We start from the raw sequence: 18,629 nt of genomic DNA, 5'->3' as shown, positions 1-18,629 counted from the left end.
TTTAAAATGTATGTTTTTAGTTCATTTAAGTGGAATTTCAATTCATCTTTCTATTTTCAGCCAGGAATGATTGAACTGAAATCAAATATCCTGCAACCCACAGTATCAGGGCTGTCTCCATCAATCTCTCAGGCAGCCGACTCTCTGCATGTTAAGTGTAAATGTGTTTGTTCTTCTTGTAGACCATCGTTCGAGGTAACCGGCCACCCAAAGACGCATCCATCAACGGCCTACTAGAAGAGTTCGACAACATCTCAGTGACACGCTCCAACTCCCTGCGCAAAGAGAGTCCCCCGGGTGCCCACCAGGCTGGAAGCAGCTCCAAACCCTCAGGCAGTGGTCATCCCAACGCCCCGGAGGAGAACGGATTCAACCACTACTACTCCCGCTACTCCTGTGACTTAGACAGCGCCAGCAGGGTCTTCTCTCTGGATCCTGGCAAGCCGAGCTTCTCCATAGATGGGGACTGGGCAGTGGGGAGGCACTACCGATTCACCAAGCAGAATGGCCACTCGCAACCCATACGCAGCCACTTCTACCCAGACGCCATGCCCCAAAAATCAGACTACGGCAAGATGCCGCCGGACTATCACACCTACCTGGAGAGCAAAGGGCGCTCAGCCGATGAGGTGGCCTCCACCGTGGGGAGCGGGGTGGGTTCTAGTGGCTACTATCGGGCATCTGTGGGGGGCTCGTCCAGTCAGGACTACCGGGACACTTCAGTGGGCACGCCATCTCGTGCCTCACTACACAGTGAGCAGATCAACTACCCAGACAGTGAATGGAGCTATGGTGGCCTGCGGGACGAATACGAAAAGCGACCCAAGAGTTCCTATGTGACGCAGACAAGCCCTACGCCAGCTATCAGGCAGCGATCTCGGTCAGGCTCCGGGCTGCAGGAGCAAAATGTCCCCTATGCAGCCAGCGGCGCTTTCAAGCACCCTCCACAGGCCCATCCATACAGCTCCTACACCTACCCTCGCCTCTCGGAGAGTCTCACTAACTCACAGACCATAGCTAAGGTAACTACAACAAAACCCTGATAATGTATATATAATATAATGCATGAATTTATATAAAAGGCCTAGTCATCAATGAAAATAGTTTTGCCAAGGATTTTAGCAGTGTTTACTCTGTACTGCAGAGCATATTTTATAAGGTGCCAAATTGCAGTGGCTGTCCAGGAAACAGGTTTCAACACAAGTGTTTAGAAACATTTCAGAGAAAATTACGCAGATGTGTGCCCACATTTAGTCCCACCTTCCATCCACCTGCATTCGCTTTTCAAATATTCCTCCCTTTTCCCCTCCACTCTCTCTGCCCATGTTTCTCTCGCAGTCTCTCTTTGTACATTTCTTTTCTGGTCCTCTTGCCAGATGGACGGTGTCAGCAGCTAATCTACTCTTCTCTAAAGGATGCAGCCACCACCACATACATAATTAGCCCTCTTCAGTTGCCACTGTCTCCGCACACAGATCATTAATACTCAGGTTGACCATCGACCAGAAAGCTCTGACTAACACAAACCAGACACAGAAAAGCACAAAGGAATGTAGTGACGAAAGAAAAAGGTGAGAGGCAGTGACATGGCTGTGTGAAAATGAAAAGGCAATTAGATCCTCCGAACCTCAAGAAGACGACTGAATCAGAGCAGGACTGACAACAAATGAAATAATCTAAAAATGTTTTGGTAGTAATTGAGCTGTTTTACTACGATAAATGTAAATAAATGCACATTATGAAAAAACATTATGAAAAACTCTCACAAAAAGGAGTATCTTACAAGAGCACATAGATACTTTTTCGGAGTAACATGCACTGCTTTTCAGATTTGTGCAAAGGCCTCATATCTACTACCTGCAAAGAATAGAAGGATTTCTGACTTAGGCTACTGTGGAAAGATTAACAATAATAATGACAACACCAGGCACTGAGAATTGTACTTAGGCTTACATGTATAATTTATTTCTTTTGTATACCCCTTACAGGAACTGCTGTGGAATATTATATATTCGAGTTTGCCAGAGTCATCAGTATGACAAAACATTTCCATTATTTATTATACCGTCAATAAAATCAAAGGTCAAAAATCAAATCAAAGATCATTGGTGTCATTAATGGAAATAATTATCTAAGGGACAATGTTCAGGTCAGGTTAAACTGTTACAATGATTTTATTAACACAGCAGGTTCAGCTGCATAGAAGTGGCATTTTGAGCCCAGGGGCTACTTACAGTGTCCTATATGAAGAGGAGACACTACACTATGACTCTTCCTAACCAAAGATTTGAACTAAAGCTCAGTTCAGCAGAAAGCCAAAGATAGAAAATGTAAACCGTGCAGTATATGTAAATTGACAGACTTGATTACGAGTCAAATTGCCCAGCAGCATGACCTGATATTGACGTTTCACAGGCTATTGCTTCCAATTGTGAAAGAAACAGCTTCACTCTAAGCACTAGTGGCAGAGAGTGTGGTGCAGGCTGTGCTGTTCTCCAGTGGAGCTGTGGGAGAGCCAGAGACACCCAAGAGATTTTCCCACACAGACTCCGAGAGCAAACAAACGTCCCATGCTTTATTGGCTGTGTAATGTAACCATATGTTTCCAGTTGTGATTCTTTTATGCCAATATTATGATACAGAACTGCTTTTTAGCTGTGGGACATATTAGAATACTGCAGGTTAGTAGAAGATGTTAGCGGGGGGGGGGGGGGGGCGCCAAAATATGCTGCGAGTCAATGCCACAGCAGGGGTTCGGTCACTTCTTTTATATCATTCTCCGAAGCGTTCAGTGCCCCATTAGGTCCATTACACAGGAGTGTGTACTGCTCTCCAATATCCCTCCTTCACACCCAGTGAGTCCAGTAGCTGAGAGGAAAACTGGGTTTTGCTGATGTAGATCCCAGGGTGCCTTGATGAAATACTATTTAACCTGCGTGCCTCAGTAAATAGCTACTCAGTGAAAAAAAAAAAAAAACAGGAACGCAAGAGTACCAGGATTGAAAGTGATGCAGGGAGAGGTCATTTTTTTCTTATATATTCTGTATTATCCACATTTTCTGAGTTTCTTTTTCTTGAGGAGGCACATTTACTTTTCTGGAAATGTACAGAGTTTGTAGGCAATGTCAATATTTAAGACTTAACTCATCCATAGCTTGTGTAATGATCCAAAAAGACAGAAAATGCTGTAAGAAAAAATCCCTCTGGCTATGTTTGGTGTATTTTTGTTAATAGATTTGATGTTTAATTGGTTGTGTATGTGTTTAAATGAAATGAATGAGGCTGTGATGAAGTGCGGTGGTGGAATCAATGTGCCCTAATTTGCCCTGCAGTGTTTGAAGATTTTTCAGCGGTGATAAGGAAAAGAAAAAAAGGAGTCATCTGGCAGCTTAAGAATCACTATTCTTCTCGGCTCATGGACCTGTAACAAACCCACCCCTCTCTATCCTCTCTCTTTCTCCGCCTTTTCTTCCTCTTCCCTCATTCTGCCTGCTCACACCACTGAAGTAAATCCTTCTCTTTCCCCGCTGTTGTTAGGAGCCAGTGGGGATGTAACAGTAGACAGCCCAGAGACTCGGCCACACACAGACACATGCACACACACAAAGACACAAACAAACACACTCCCTCTCTCCTCCTTCCATTCTCCTCCTCCTCTCTCTTTCTCTCTGTTTGGTGGCGAGTCGGAGCTCAGTGCCGCAGCTCTCGGTGACAAATTGATGTTGCGGCACTTTCCCTTTCTGCAGCCTTAGCATAAAACTGGCCGAACGATGTTCCAGCGCGGAATTCAATTTCACAGTTGAGTTAGGTTGTTGATTACCCTGCCAAACTCAGATTAATGCACGTTTAACCAACATGGATCAGGAGACCCCTGGCTGACAGCCAGCCAGTGGTACCGGCCAATGATAGTGGGGCGCTAGGCTAGGCCGACCCAGAGGCAGCCCGCCTCTCCCACACACACACACACACACACACACACACACACACACACACACACACACACACACACACACACACACACACACACACACACACACACACACACACACACACACACACACACACACTCACACAGGCACCTGCCTTGAGTGATTGATTAAAAGAGTTCATGCCATGTAATTATACACCATTCTAACATATCAGTGCTCCTCCTCCTCCTGCCCTGTGTGTGTCTTTGTGTGTGTGTGTGTGTGTGTGTGTGTGTGTGTGTGTGTGTGTGTGTTTTTGTTTGTGCGCGTGTGTCTTTGTGTACGTGTAAAAGAAGCCACACAGAGAGAGACACAAATACAAGGAAGGAGAAAGAGATAGATTTTTCTATTATCCCGAGAATGTATGACTTCAGAAACCTTCTGGTGTAAGAGCATATATTGGAGCTGTTGCAAACGTTATTTACTTTAATCTCTGCACGGTGGTGTTAGTGTGATCCACTGCTATCGACTATCTTTGTCTATTGATATTTTGTAATTGCACTGTACCTTTTTTTCCTTTGGTCGATATTTTCTTTATATGCAGATTGTAGCTTAATTTATGAGAACGACTGTTGCTGTTTACATATGATGAAGCTGAACATGCACAATTTATTTCACTATCTTAGCCAAGTTAGGCTCATTTCTATGTTTGCGTCACTATTCCATCCATTATTACATGACATTGTGTGATGCTGACTATAAAGTCACTGAGTGATGAAATCAGTACTGGTGTCATTTCTGTCGTTTTAGAGAGAGAGAGTGTGCGTGTGCGTGTGCGTGTGTGTGCCAAGTGTGTACACCAGTTCTTTTATGAGTCAGATCATTTAAGTTGAGTCATACAACTGAGCTTTTAATAGGTCTTTCTAAGTTAAACTCAACATTCTTGCTCTATGTTTGTGTGTGTGTGTGTGTGTGTGTGTGTGTGTGTGTGTGTGTGTGTGTGTGTGTGTGTGTGTGTGTGTGTGTGTGTGTGTGTGTGTGTGTGTGTGTGTGTGTGTGTGTGTGTGTGTGTGTGTGTGTGTGTGTGTGTGTGTGTGTGTGTGTGTGTGTGTGTGTGTGCATATGCTCACATATGTCTGGGATCTTAAGGCAGAGGTGTGTCCCAGATCTGGGTTCTCTCTTGGCTCCTAGTTGATGAATGCAGCTGAGGAGCATTGTGGGACACTATGATAAAGTATGGCCCCTGTCCTCTCGACTAAAGGATATCCATTAAGTTTGTCGAGGGCCAACGTATCTGCTGACTTACCTAGAAGTAGGGCCGACATTTTACCCATGTTTGCTCATGCATGTATTATTCGGCGCTAAGGTACTAGGGAATAGTAGAGGAGATTATCACCATATTTGCTGAAAGTTAGTCATATTTGTTTTTTATTTTGAGCTCAATCGATTATAACCTTGTCATTTCTGTCTCCTCCAGGGTGACTACGAGCGTCCATCACGTGACGGCAGTCCCCAGGTTATGGGCGGTGACACCTACCCCCGAGGGCCTCTTAAGCTACCTCAGAGCCACTCCAAGCCACCAGGCTACCCCCCAGCACACTTACCCTACCCCCCTGTCTTTCACCATTACAAACCCTCACCCTACCATCATCCTCCCTCCCAGCCGAGCCCACCGTACACCCCTCAGGTACAGTGTGTTCACAGTCAGAACGTTGAGAGCTGGTACAGTTTCCCAAATTCAAAAACTGAAGGAAATCATTAATAAAATATTATTTTTGCTATGCCTGTGTTTCCGTCCAGGGGGCGTACTCACAGCCTTCATCACCTTACATCCCCCCGGGGGCCTATCCCCCTCCCTCCTGGGGGTCTAGCTCGGACACGCAACCCTCTCGAGTCTCCCATGAGCAGTTCAGAGCTGCACTTCAGCTGGTGGTCAACCCAGGTCAGAAATGGGAAATTAAATTAGAGTGATACTGAAATGCTTCACGTGCCGCCCTTTTTGGTTTTCCAGTGCTCAATTAAAACTGATCTGTGTTTTGCTACAGGCGACCCTCGGGAATACCTGGACAGCTTTATCAAGATCGGCGAGGGCTCCACGGGTATCGTGTGCATCGCCAGCGAGAAACACAGCGGCAAGCAGGTGGCCGTGAAGAAGATGGACCTCAGGAAACAGCAGAGGAGAGAGCTGCTCTTCAATGAGGTGAGGGAGGCTGACGGATTAACTGTGGCTGAATCCAGTGAATGATAGACACTCCTCAAAACTCCTCACGTGTGAGATCAGAGCTCACATTTGTCTCTGACTATGATTGGCTCAAACAAGCAGCAGCTCAGATGATTCTATTTGAAGTTGCATCATTAAAGAGGATTTTATGCCAATAGATGGAAATAAATCTCCCTATCCCTCAGAATTACAGGAGGCTGCTTATTAATGAATAATACAAGTTCAAACATCTTCTATTTCCCTGTTCATGGCCATCCAAACACACATTTTACATCCACAATAAAATGTATTTACTAAAAACCAAACTGCGTTCATGTTGAAAACCTTAGGCAACAAATTAATTCACAGCTAATTCTATTTGTGGTTCAGCAACTATTGAAAATGAGCTCTGCGTCATTTGCACTTGCACTGAAATAAATCATATTTGCAGAGAAACTTGATGAAAGCTTGCTTTACATAAAACATATGAATATATGCTGGTATGCATGCAAACATGTGTGTACAGTGAAAACGGATCTGAAGCTGTGGGTGTTCAGCTGAGAACTAATTTGGTTTATGTAATCTCATTAATTGCTGAATGTAATCCTTTTATAGTTCTGCCTCCACTTGAGTGAAATTAATAAATTATGGAAATTACATGAATAAATTAAATATAAAGTAATGAAATATTTGATCATGTCTTTACAACATATTTAACGTTCATTCTAATACACTAATTAATTGTATACACAAACACACACACACACACACACACACACACACACACACACACACACACATACACACAGAATATATAATGTTTAGGCTATGGTTTGTAATACTTTTACATCACGACACATTCCAATGAAAACACATAATTTAATTGAAAATGAAAAGTAAAAATATATGAAAATTAGGCAATTATTATTGTGGAAAATGTCCCATTTGCAGTTGGTTTTTAATCAAATTAAATTAAAAAGAAAAAAAAATAATAACGTGGTATTTTGAGTGTGATTGCTTGGTTATCAAAGAAAATATATATTCCATGAACAAACAAACTTATAAACAAAATCCTAATAAAAGAAAACTTAATCTAACCCAGACAGTATTTTATTTAATCAAATCGCAGCTTTTTGCGGTTATATAATTGGACAGGCTAACATTGTGATTTTGATTATAATAATCATGTAGCACCAGTTCAAATCTGTGTCCCTGTGTTTCAGGTGGTGATTATGAGGGACTACCATCATGAGAACGTGGTGGACATGTACAACAGCTACCTGGTGGGAGACGAGCTGTGGGTCGTGATGGAGTTCCTGGAGGGTGGGGCGCTCACTGACATTGTGACTCACACCAGGTAACCTTGAATACAGAAATCCAGTACAACATACTGAGGTGTAAAATAGTCAAAGAACTGTAGGCAAACAGTAACCATCACAGAAGTAAAAGAGTTGGAGGGAGTTCTAAGCTCTAGACTGTTAGCACTAAACAGGACCTCAGTAGATGAATGACGCAAGTAAAATCAATCACCTCTAAAATCACCAAATCTAACATAACAGGAGAACCAATTAAAGGAATAGTTTGACATTTTGGGAAGCACACTTCTACGCTCACTTGCAAAGAGATTAGGCCATCTAGATGCCACTACACCCAGAGGACGGCTAGTTTTAGCAGATAGGCTGCAAGCAGAGGTGACTCGTTTGTCTCTGTGCGAAGGTAATCTGCCTTCTAAACATGGACTGTACAGTTTCTAAAGATGGACGACGCGTCTCCATTGACTCACATTGTGCAAAAGTGAAGCCACAATCGCCTTGATACAGGTTTTTAACATCTTTGGCTTTTGACGTAGTGTGAAGATCTCGCTCTCAACCAATTGTGAGTCAGTCTCAGCTGTCTTTAACGATTAACCCCATTTTTATAGCATCAAATATACTAAAACATATATTTAATTATATATCTGAATGATATGTAAATAAGTGGGCATGGGTTGTTAAAAAAAGCATGCGGACATTTGATTTGCACTACACTAGAATTTACAAAGCTCCGTGATTTCACAAGACGAGCAGGAACATCAAGCAGGTGGGTTGTTATCCAGCCCTGGTGTTGGTAGTTTTTCAAGATAATTGTTCTCCAACTTTCCTTAATTGCTTCTCTGTTGTTGAGTCGTGCGTCGAAGCTGCCACCTCATTGTTTTAAGTTTACTTTGTGTCTGGTGTTTAATTACAGTCATTTGTGTGGAGTGTCAGAATTAGCACTGTGCGGTGTCGGATGCTAATAACACGCTCTGCTGAGGCTTTGAGTGTTCGTTGTGTGTTTGTGTGTGTGTGTGTGTGTGTGTGTGTGCGAGAGAGAGTTTCAGTACATATGTGCATGTACTAATAGATATCTCAGTGAACAGGATATTATTGGGCACACGTTTGTCTTTTACTCACTCTCTTTGTCTCTCACTCACAGCCACTCCATGTGTTTGATGTATTTGAAATATATTGGTTAGTAGACAAACAGATTAACCACTTGATGTAATTATTGTGCATCATACTATATATTTATGATGTAAGGAATACAGCGCTGTGATGTTCCTATGTAATTTCAGCCATATTTGTCCAGGTGAAAGCTTTGTGCTATTTCTGTTAAGCCTTTTGTTGTGGGAATAACTGCTGCCTGCCTCACGTTGCGCAAGCCTCACCAGCTCGCTGGGTCATTGGCAACAAGTGCACACACACACACACACACACACACACACACACATCGAACACACATAAACACACACAGGCAAGTCAGCAGTGGCAGAACAGCCGTCCCTGCTCCTGAACCATTTCAATCACGTTCAAATTTCAATTATACTTTGAGAGTTGGTTAATGAGCTGCACTTCACAGGGATTTCATCCAGTGTAAGTGCAAAAGCATATGTATTTGTGTTTACTGGTATGTGTGTGTGTCTGTTTGTGTGTGTATGTGCGTAGGTGTGTTCGTAATTCTCCCCCTGACAACCTTTACAGGGTCATTAAAATTGTGTTTTACTTTCTGTTTGAAACAATTTTCTATTTCAGCGAGCAGGCCTCGCTTTTGATTGTCTGCGCTAATTTCTGTGTGTGTATATGGGTGTTTGTATGTGAGTGAGAGAGCGGGGGATTGGCAGCATAGGATTGGGAGGTGGGGGCGGGGATTGGTTAACGGTAAGAGGTGAATTGCCTTTGCGTACACGTCTCCATCCCATTCACTCTGGTTTAGCCAGTTGTTTCTCCATTAGCAGAAGGCTCATTTATTTCTCGTGATTGTAAATGCATACATGTGTGACAATAAAATCTGCTGCAGTGTGGAGTGGGTGTGATTGCGTGTGAGAGTGTGCGTTTGTGAGGTGTGTGTGTGTGTGTGTGTGTGGGTGGCCTCGGGGGTTGTTTCACATAACGTATCTAAGTGACAACTCCTACATTGGGATCTTTAAGAGAGAGGTGAGTGTGAGTGTTAAAATGAGCAATAATAACCATGATTGGCTGAATTGTACGTACACGTATTACATGTATGTTTGTTTCCTTAGTTTATGCTTGCAAATTAATGTCTCTGCTTCTGCACATGCCTTGTATGTGATGGCCGCTCATAGTGGGGGCACACACACACGCACACGCACAGCATGGTCGGGCCAGCTGGGTCTAGATGTTAATGTTCAGTGGAGCTGGGAGTTTGTGTGTGAGCTCAGTCAGACACACTGCATCGCCCTGTCTCTCCATATGGGACCCTCCTGCCTGCTGCGCACATCACAGCCACAGCCGCTGCAGGCTACAGGGGGATATTTTCAAACCGGATTTCTGCTCCATATCAGCTGTGTTGGACTGTAATCTCATTATGAAGGCAAAATCTGCAACCAGACTTGTGTGTAACAGTTGTAATTTCTACTTCTAAGAAAGTGTTATCATTTAAAATATGGAAATATATTTAGCCATTTGGTTGTTATAATATCATTTTGATATACTTTCTTTGAATATATATTAAGACATTTTGAGAAATTTTGTGTTTACTTTTTCACCGTCCTCCATACTATTTCCCACAATACAAAAAAATACCCAAAACACATGGATTAAATACATTATAACAATATTAATAATAAATAAATGACATACTACTTAAGTGTCCAACACTTGATTTGGTTCCTCCCTGACATAGAATGAGTAATATTAACACTAGAGAATTTGACATTAAGAGCAAAACATTTATGTTGATAAATGAGTAAAGACATTCCACTGCTTTTTCATGACTGAGCTTTTAGGAAGCTGGAGAACAATGAAAGGTTAAAAGTATCCAGTACGATTTTTTAAAACTCATATCATGTCATCTCCCAGTTATATTTCTGTACAGATTCAATTTAGCAAGACAATCAACCTGATGTTCTGCTTGTATCATGTATTGTTATTCCAATGGCCGCACAGATATTAACATGTGACATATTTTCTTAAAGCGCCTTCTCTTCTACTTGTTATAGTTATCGCTGACATATGTTTGTGCGTTTGTGTGTCTGTGTGTGTGTGTGTGTGTGTGTGTGTCTGTCCTCATAGGATGAACGAGGAGCAGATTGCTACAGTGTGTCTGTCGGTGCTGAGGGCTCTGTCCTACCTGCACACACAGGGCGTCATCCACCGCGACATCAAGAGCGACTCTATTCTCCTGACCAGCGATGGCAGGGTAAGTGCATACGATGATTGTGTGTGCGTGTGTGTGTCATGCCTTTCCTCCTTTGTGTGTTTAGATAATGTACTTTAGTTTGTTAATAAACCTGAAGATGCTCATTTACACTTATACCTTAGGTTTTAGTAACCATCACCATCGTTGCCGTCAGTGGCGATGTCGACACACTCTCTCACACACTCACTGACCTTCTCATGGGTGTCACTCCCGCTACTTGTCAACAGCCAGTGCCAGAAACTCATCATCATCAATTACCACTCATGCCCTAGTAATTAAATCCTGCCTAATGCCTCGAACGAGCTGATAAGACATGATTAATTGAAGGATAATTAACCACTAATACAGGGATTAGTGTCTTCTATGAGAGCTCTTCATCCCAATGGGTCAGTGCACTTCTTGACTTCAGACACTGAGGTTCTGAACTAATACAGTCTCTGCTGTGTGTGCGTGCGTGTGTATGTGCGTGTGTGTGCGTGTGCGTGTGTGTGTGTGTGTGTGTGTGTGTGTGTGTGTGTGTGTGTGTGTGTGTGTGTGTGTGTGTGTGTGTGTTTGCAGATCAAGCTGTCAGACTTCGGCTTTTGTGCCCAAGTTTCCAAAGAGGTGCCCAAGAGGAAGTCCCTCGTGGGCACGCCGTACTGGATGGCCCCAGAGGTCATCTCTAGACTACCTTATGGGACGGAGGTGAGGACTTTACATACAAACACACACACACAGACAAACACACACTGCCTAACATTGCTCTGTAATGAACACATAAAATATATATAAAGATGGCGACACAACAGCTGTCCAAAAGTGAAGCCAAAGCATCTCGATTGCCCCCTGGTGGCCGTCCGCAGTATATGTCAAAAGTCTTGCCGCTTCCATGTTAGTGGATAGTACATGGACCAAATTAAAGTTAACAAAACTTAAAAAGATGGCTACTAGTGCTTTTCATCATACTGTTGCTTGTTCAAGTGCCTTTTTTCCCATTTGAATTAGTTATTGGATGCTATAAAAACATGGATACATGATTGTCAGCTGAGACATCATGATTGTCAGCTGAGACATCATGCTCTCGATGATTGGTCGAGAGCATGAATCGGTGGGACCTTGCAACCAAGCCACTGTGCGATATGGCAGCGTTTGTAACCGAGATATTTTGGCATAATTTCTCACTCATTGTGGGAACGGTTCTTTTTTCTATAATATTGTATGGTCTTGACCTTACTTAGTAACCTAGCTTGTTATAATGTATCAAACTGATGAGGTCTGGTGTGTGTCCAGGTGGATATTTGGTCTTTAGGCATCATGGTGATTGAGATGGTGGATGGAGAGCCCCCTTACTTCAATGAGCCCCCTCTGCAGGCCATGAGGAGGATACGAGACAACCTGCCCCCTCGGCTAAAAGAATCACACAAGGTAGATCTGTCGATACATACAAAATGATAAGTAACTGTAAGTTCCTCTATCTTTCAAGAGTTAAAGGAGCAGAGTTGAAGTATTTCTTTCCGTCCTCCAGGTGTCCTCAGTGCTGCGATCCTTCCTGGACCTGATGCTGGTGAGGGAGCCATCTCAGAGAGCCACAGCCCAGGAGCTCCTCCAGCACCCCTTCCTCAAGCTGTCGGGTCCACCTTCCTGCATCGTCCCCCTCATGAGACACTACCGCCACCGCTGACCTGCCGGACCAGCCCTGCCCTTTTCTACACTGAAAACACACACATAACCTACTGTACACACACACTACAAGGGTGGCACTGCCCTCACCAAGCCAAAACACTCCACCGCTCGGTGGCGAGCCACTAGCACTCACAAATGTAACCGTGACGTAGATTAGCTTGAGGAATATCTAAGAAATCTGTTTTAAAACGACACACACGACACAGAAAAGAAAAAAGTCTACTATTTTTTTTAAACATGAACTGGAATAGAAGACTGTGCTGTGCCAGAGGAACTCAGTAGACTTCCAGTAGACACGTGTGAGCTGGCTCGCCCTGCTGCCATCTTCTCTCCTCACGGACTTTGAGGGTCTAGCTCCGTGTAGAGTCGTAGTAGTCATCAGGAAGAGCTACAGAGGGTGGAGGTGAGGTGGAGGAATCCTGGGAACTTGGCGCTCTGCTCCAGACCAGAGCAGCAACCGGCTGCCTGAGGAGAGAGGTTTTTGACGTGTGGTGACTGTCACGCGGCGGCTGCATCATCAGTCCATCTGAAGCAAGGGCCGTGGCCCCGCAGGTCGAATGGAGACGGGGCTTTCTCTCTCTCTCTCTCTCTCTCTCCCGTCTCCCTCTTCTCACACACTAACAGTGAAAATGTATTTTAGAGAAACTTGTAAGTTTTTCTGTACAGTTTTGATAATTTGCAGTATTTTATCGTGTCGTAACCATTGTGATATGAGCAGTATTAAACAGAGTTTCTGCAGAGATCTTTCCTACTGTTTATAATCCAGTTTTTGCTTAAAGATATGAGATATCCCAAATAAACCCACCTAAACCTAACTGTTACTAAAAGTACTAAATATATTTATTATCTTACATTTGTAGACAGAACTTCCATTAAATGTTGGGAAAAAAAGGGTAATGTCAGAATTTTGTATGATGTTTTAAAGTATTTATTTATTTATTGGAATTTAAGTTTTATTTTTTGGTAGTGTGGCCTTTTTTTTTGTTTATTTTGTTTTGGTTTGTTTGTTGGGTTTTGATTTACATTTCTAAAAGCGCGTCGGCGGACAGTGATATAAGTTGTTATATCATACGAGCAATACCCCAATCCTATTTATGAAACCATGAAGCCCTGTATACTGTAACTACACCATGCATCTAAATGTAGCACAGACCGAAAAAAAAAAAGATTTACTCTTCGCAGACGTGTTTTCTTTAATATTAGGAGGCTCATCCTGTTTCTATGAACGCTAAGAGGCGCCCATCCAAGACGCCTGCGTACCGCACAGATTTTAGGACGCTGATAAAAGGTCTCGTTTTCTACTCACATCGTCACTGTCATCATCTCACTCCTTATCCCACCTCCGTCAGAGACACACTCGCTATCACTCGAACTGTGCTGCCATTCTCATCTCTGGTTGGACCGGGAGAACAGTGTAATCCTCCTCCCTGCGTCGTTTTTTTTACCCATCATTCACTGTGATATGTAAATATGACTGTGTGTGTGAGTGTGTGTCAGTGTATGTCAAACAGCAAAAGAGGTAGAGCGTGTTTATCTCTGTACAACATCTGAAAGTGAGCGTGTGTGTGTGTGTGTGTGTGCGGCTAATCCTTGACATTGTGTCAGGACTTGAATGAGTAACACTTATCTGTGGTGTTGGCTTGTACAGTGATACTGCATGTTTGTTATCAGTGAAGCTGGTTTCAATTAAAAAACGCCCATAAAAACATTGAGATGTGTTGCATGGATTTTTCCTTCATTACCCTCGACAGCCTCCTCTTTTCTCTGAGTGTCTCATATCAAGCCAAGATTTTTATTTTTTCAAACAGCACACTGTCCGATTGTCTGAGGGACTTCCTTTCAGCCATCAACAGTCCATCTTCTCTTGGTTGTTTTGGTCCTCCCACATTCTCTGAATTCGAAAGCTCTCATTTCCAACTAATTCACTCTAACTTCACCTCTGACCAGAGAGGCAGAAGGACACGTTCGTGGATCAGTGTTGCCATAATATACGAGGTTATTTCTCTTTCTTTCCTTTAAGCCATTTACCTCTGAAACACTATAATGGGATATTGATCTGGCTCGAACAGAGAATGGAGCTTCTTTCTCAGAGAGAGATACCTCTGCCAACGGCTCCAATAAATAAAAGTACTGGGGCAACTCACAGACTGCAGGGCATCAGTGAAGATCAGGCTGAAGAGTGTAGACTCACTCAGTTACTGTTAAGGTCAATGATATAATCATTTCTGCATACTCAACAACTCAATGTATTTGACGGCTCCACTCGTAGGAGGTCATCATCATGGTAATTGTGTTGTAAAATCAATACTCTGACAGCAAGAGGGTTGTTGGTCAATGTATTTTTTATTTTATCTGAGATTGATTTTCAGCAAGAAAAGTACATGATTAATACCATTAATTGATAGCACATTGCTTTATTCAACCGTGATAGACAAATTACAAATGACTGGCTTTTTCAGGCTGATCGTGGTATTATTACATACAGGGAGTGCACGCTTTCACACCTGTCCACTTGTTTGTTGTTTTTATTGTTTGCAAAATTATGCAAAGACTATTGAAAGATAACTACAGAACCCGGTGATATATGTCAGGGAAGAGCCCTTTTAATTGTGGTGCAAATCTGGATCAGGGATGAATGTAGGATTTTTTTTCCACCATTGTTTAAAACGGTGAGATTTTTCACATTTTGGTCAATTTCTTAGATAATAATTCATGGATCTTGATAGAAACAAAAAGCAGACATATTTAGACTAATGATATTTATGCGTGTGTGCAATTCTGTGCAGATCCAAATAAAAATGTAATTCATATATCATAAGAGGACTGCTGGGCCTTTGCAGAGGTTTGAATTTTGTGCAATTAGTTTTATTATAACAAGTTAAATATGGTATAAGATGGTTCCATGAGTATTTTTAAATATTACTGCTTATGGGCATAACGATTTAGTTATGTAAGGAAGCAATGAATTAATTTAGTATTTCTATACTTATATTGTAATCCAGGCAGTGTGGGCAATTATTTGAAGCAGCATGTAGCTCCTTTAGCATTAAAACATAGTAAGATAAATGGATACATGTTATGATAAATACAATAATACTTCAACAGGTTCTGGAGGATGTGTTCAGACGTGTTTAGGGCCAAACCTCTTTATATACAGTCTACAGTCTAAACTCCTGTGTAAGGTCTGTCTCTGCGCTCGTGTCAGCGCTCTGCCGTAAAGCGTGCGGCTGCTCTGCCTCTGCCGTCGATCCGCGACGGTGACGTAAGGGAGAGCCAATCAGCAGAATGAGCTCCACCTGTGAGTTTACTCTGAGTGTTTACTCTGTAAAAACTGAGATTTAAACCTTTATTTACAACCACGAGCTTCATGACAAACTAAAATAACAACATGTGGACTTTTCAAAACACTTAGATACACAAGTTATCAGTTCGGTGAGGAAATGGAGACTTGTGTTGAACTATCTGTGGCTGAAGAAATGTTTCCCTGAAGACGCAGAGGATTGTTTCTGTTCTTTTCTGCCACAACAGGAAACTAAACCCACTGAACCTGTTAAGCTCAGCGCCCGGTGAGTTAACTTACTGACTTAACTTGAATGTGTTTGTGTCTGAATATGTCACCTGCTGCAAACACACACCGATACCCTGTGTAGTGTCAGCAGCATACACATTATAACCTTTACATACAGTCTATGATCTGGAGTGTATTAGTATGAGTTGTGTCATTTCTCAGGATACAGAGAAACTGTAGAAGGTTTTTTTTGTGGCTGAAGCTGAGGCAAAGTTTCTGGTTGTGAGGTTGTTGCTGCTCTGATTTATTGTCATTCCAAATAGGGTTAGGGGTTAGGGTTAGGTACTTGAGGTACATGAGAGGGAACGACACTAATTTACACTAAGTACTGAGGTCCTGGTAAGCAGCATTTAAAGTTTGTCTGTGTGGGTCTGAGGTCAATTGTGTTATTGTGTGTGTGTGTGTTTTTTTTGTTTTACTTCATTTGAATTAAGCATAAACTGAGAGTAACAGTTATTTATGTGTTTTTTCTGTATATAAAGACACTTTGCCATCTAACTAGTACTTTCTCTATACAAGTCCTGATCATGTGGTACATTGTGTGTTCCTCCACTCATTTTCTGGCTGAGAGGAGATGGGACATGTTTGTGGACAAATGTAGAGGACTATCGGTTAGCCGATGATTGCTGAAATAATTTATTTCAGTTAGGTGAAGCTTGAATATACCACTAACAACATACTAGCAATCACTGTTAGAGTTGTACGACTAAATATGTTTTCCAGATTTTTTAAGTTGAATGTGTGAAATACACTTTTTATATCGCTTAGTTTAATGTTGCATTCAGTTTATGCAGATGAGGTAAGTGACTGAGTCTACAGAACAAATTACAGTTCAGCCCTAAATGCCTAATACTAAATCCTGAAACTATTGTGAGCTCACAAACGTGATAGGGCAGATTCTTTGTGGCTGAATCAATCAATCAATCTGATTCATCTTAATTAATTGTTAAGTTCTTTAATATCTCCAACATGACGTCCTCTGGTGCCTTGATTTTTACAAATGGCAAAAAAGAAAGAAACCAAATTCAGTTTGTCATATAAGAAAGAGAAGCAGCAAATCCTACAGCTTGAGAAACATGAACCAGAGATAAAATCTGTTGGTGATTGATTTTCTATTGCCTAATTAATTAATGGACGGATTGTCTATTCTAGAGAATGCAGTGTTAAAGACACTTGTCTCTCGCCTCCCATTTGGTTGGTGTTGTTGCCAGATTTTTCTGAGCTCAGTTGGATTTTACAATGCTCAGAGAAGATACGATGAAAAGTTTGAATGAGCTTCTCAGGTCTTGCGTTGACCTTTCATCAAAAGATCATTTCCAGCAGTGAAGTGGTCTGACAGAGGGAAAAACCGATGTCCGAGGATGATGTACGATGTCCACACTGCTGAATCAAATGGGTGTCACTGACACTAATGCTCTGTTTCTTTTCAATTAGATTTTTTCATATTGTGTTTCCTTCGAACGGCTCAGACAAGACAATCAATACTTCATCCCTGCAGCGTCTTTACTCACATCAGGTATATTAGTCACCTACAGGCCCTCTATTCCACTGTCATCCTGTTTAATGGGTTTTAATCCAATTCAACAAAGAAGCTGTGACATTCAGTTTGAAAGATGGAAGACTCTGTACTGTTGTGATGGATAATAAAAAAACTTGACTGAGGTGTGAAGATGATTCCAGTAATTTATTCAATGAACAGAAGAATACTGCACAAGATTGCATCAGCAGAGGTCAATGCATAGACTTTGTTTCTGAAAATATTTTACACATTATTACTTTTTTATTTTCATAACCTCTGCATTTAATAAACACCCACATGGTATTCTGATAAATTCTTCATATTAGTAGACATTTTTTAGTCAGACTCTTATTTTTTTGATATGTTCAATACTTAAGTGTTGAGAAAAAATATATTTTTTAAGTGAAAGCAAAAACATTGCAACTCTTAATGCCACAGCACTGTACACACAACAAGACTTGTCCACTGTCAACACTATGGCTGCATTCAAAACTGAAATAAAAAAGGGATTCTTGAAAATAATTTGAGGTTAGCAAATACAGAACCAACAGTAGGTAATGAATTGTGTAGCAGCAGTTTCATAGAGAAGGAGAGGATGACAAACAGCAGATGTTCAGGCAAATATCTGAAAATTTCTTCAGAAGACAATTGGATAAAAAGTGATGAAGTAGGCCTCAGTGATATCAGGAAAGAAAGAGGTGATTTTCAAATGTCAGACAAACGCCAATCTGAACAAATCAATTTTAGTTTCATAAGGCGTAAATTAATGTTTTTATTTTCCTTAAAATTCCAATCACTGTGATTCAAACTATGAATTTATGGCACACAGATTCACTTCAGCATCCCGGTGTGTTTGATTTTTGTGGGTTGACACTCCAACTACATCCATGCTAAGCCCCAAGCTGTCCCATTCAACTGTGTTTTAGCTGATGGAAAGTTCCAGTGGGCCTGCAGTGCAGGCTACACATATTTCTTCTTATCAGGGGATCAGTCCATGGCCGACCACTTTCCTCTGGTGATAGGCCTGGGACATGGAGGATACAAGTCTTTTATCAGGGTAGCTTTGGAGAGAGCCGAGGGAGCCGCTGCTGCTGA

At 41.9% G+C, this 18,629-nt stretch overlaps 1 protein-coding gene across 1 annotated transcript in view; it reads left to right on the top strand.

Annotated features, from left to right (window-relative positions):
- Nucleotides 1-12,445, top strand: part of pak5 (p21 protein (Cdc42/Rac)-activated kinase 5) — a 36,301-nt gene extending 23,856 nt beyond the window's left edge. The window contains exons 4-12 of the mRNA XM_053445320.1: nucleotides 183-1,022; nucleotides 5,386-5,595; nucleotides 5,709-5,850; nucleotides 5,954-6,108; nucleotides 7,332-7,465; nucleotides 10,659-10,785; nucleotides 11,344-11,469; nucleotides 12,055-12,189; nucleotides 12,290-12,445. Coding sequence (XP_053301295.1) covers nucleotides 183-1,022; nucleotides 5,386-5,595; nucleotides 5,709-5,850; nucleotides 5,954-6,108; nucleotides 7,332-7,465; nucleotides 10,659-10,785; nucleotides 11,344-11,469; nucleotides 12,055-12,189; nucleotides 12,290-12,445 — 2,025 coding nt within the window. The remainder of the gene's footprint in view (nucleotides 1-182; nucleotides 1,023-5,385; nucleotides 5,596-5,708; nucleotides 5,851-5,953; nucleotides 6,109-7,331; nucleotides 7,466-10,658; nucleotides 10,786-11,343; nucleotides 11,470-12,054; nucleotides 12,190-12,289) is intronic.
- The last annotated feature ends 6,184 nt before the right edge of the window (nucleotides 12,446-18,629 follow it).

This window comes from Pleuronectes platessa, chromosome 17 (assembly GCF_947347685.1).
Source record: "Pleuronectes platessa chromosome 17, fPlePla1.1, whole genome shotgun sequence".
In the NCBI taxonomy this organism is placed as follows: domain Eukaryota; kingdom Metazoa; phylum Chordata; class Actinopteri; order Pleuronectiformes; family Pleuronectidae; genus Pleuronectes; species Pleuronectes platessa.
This window is presented reverse-complemented; position numbering and strand designations above follow the sequence as displayed.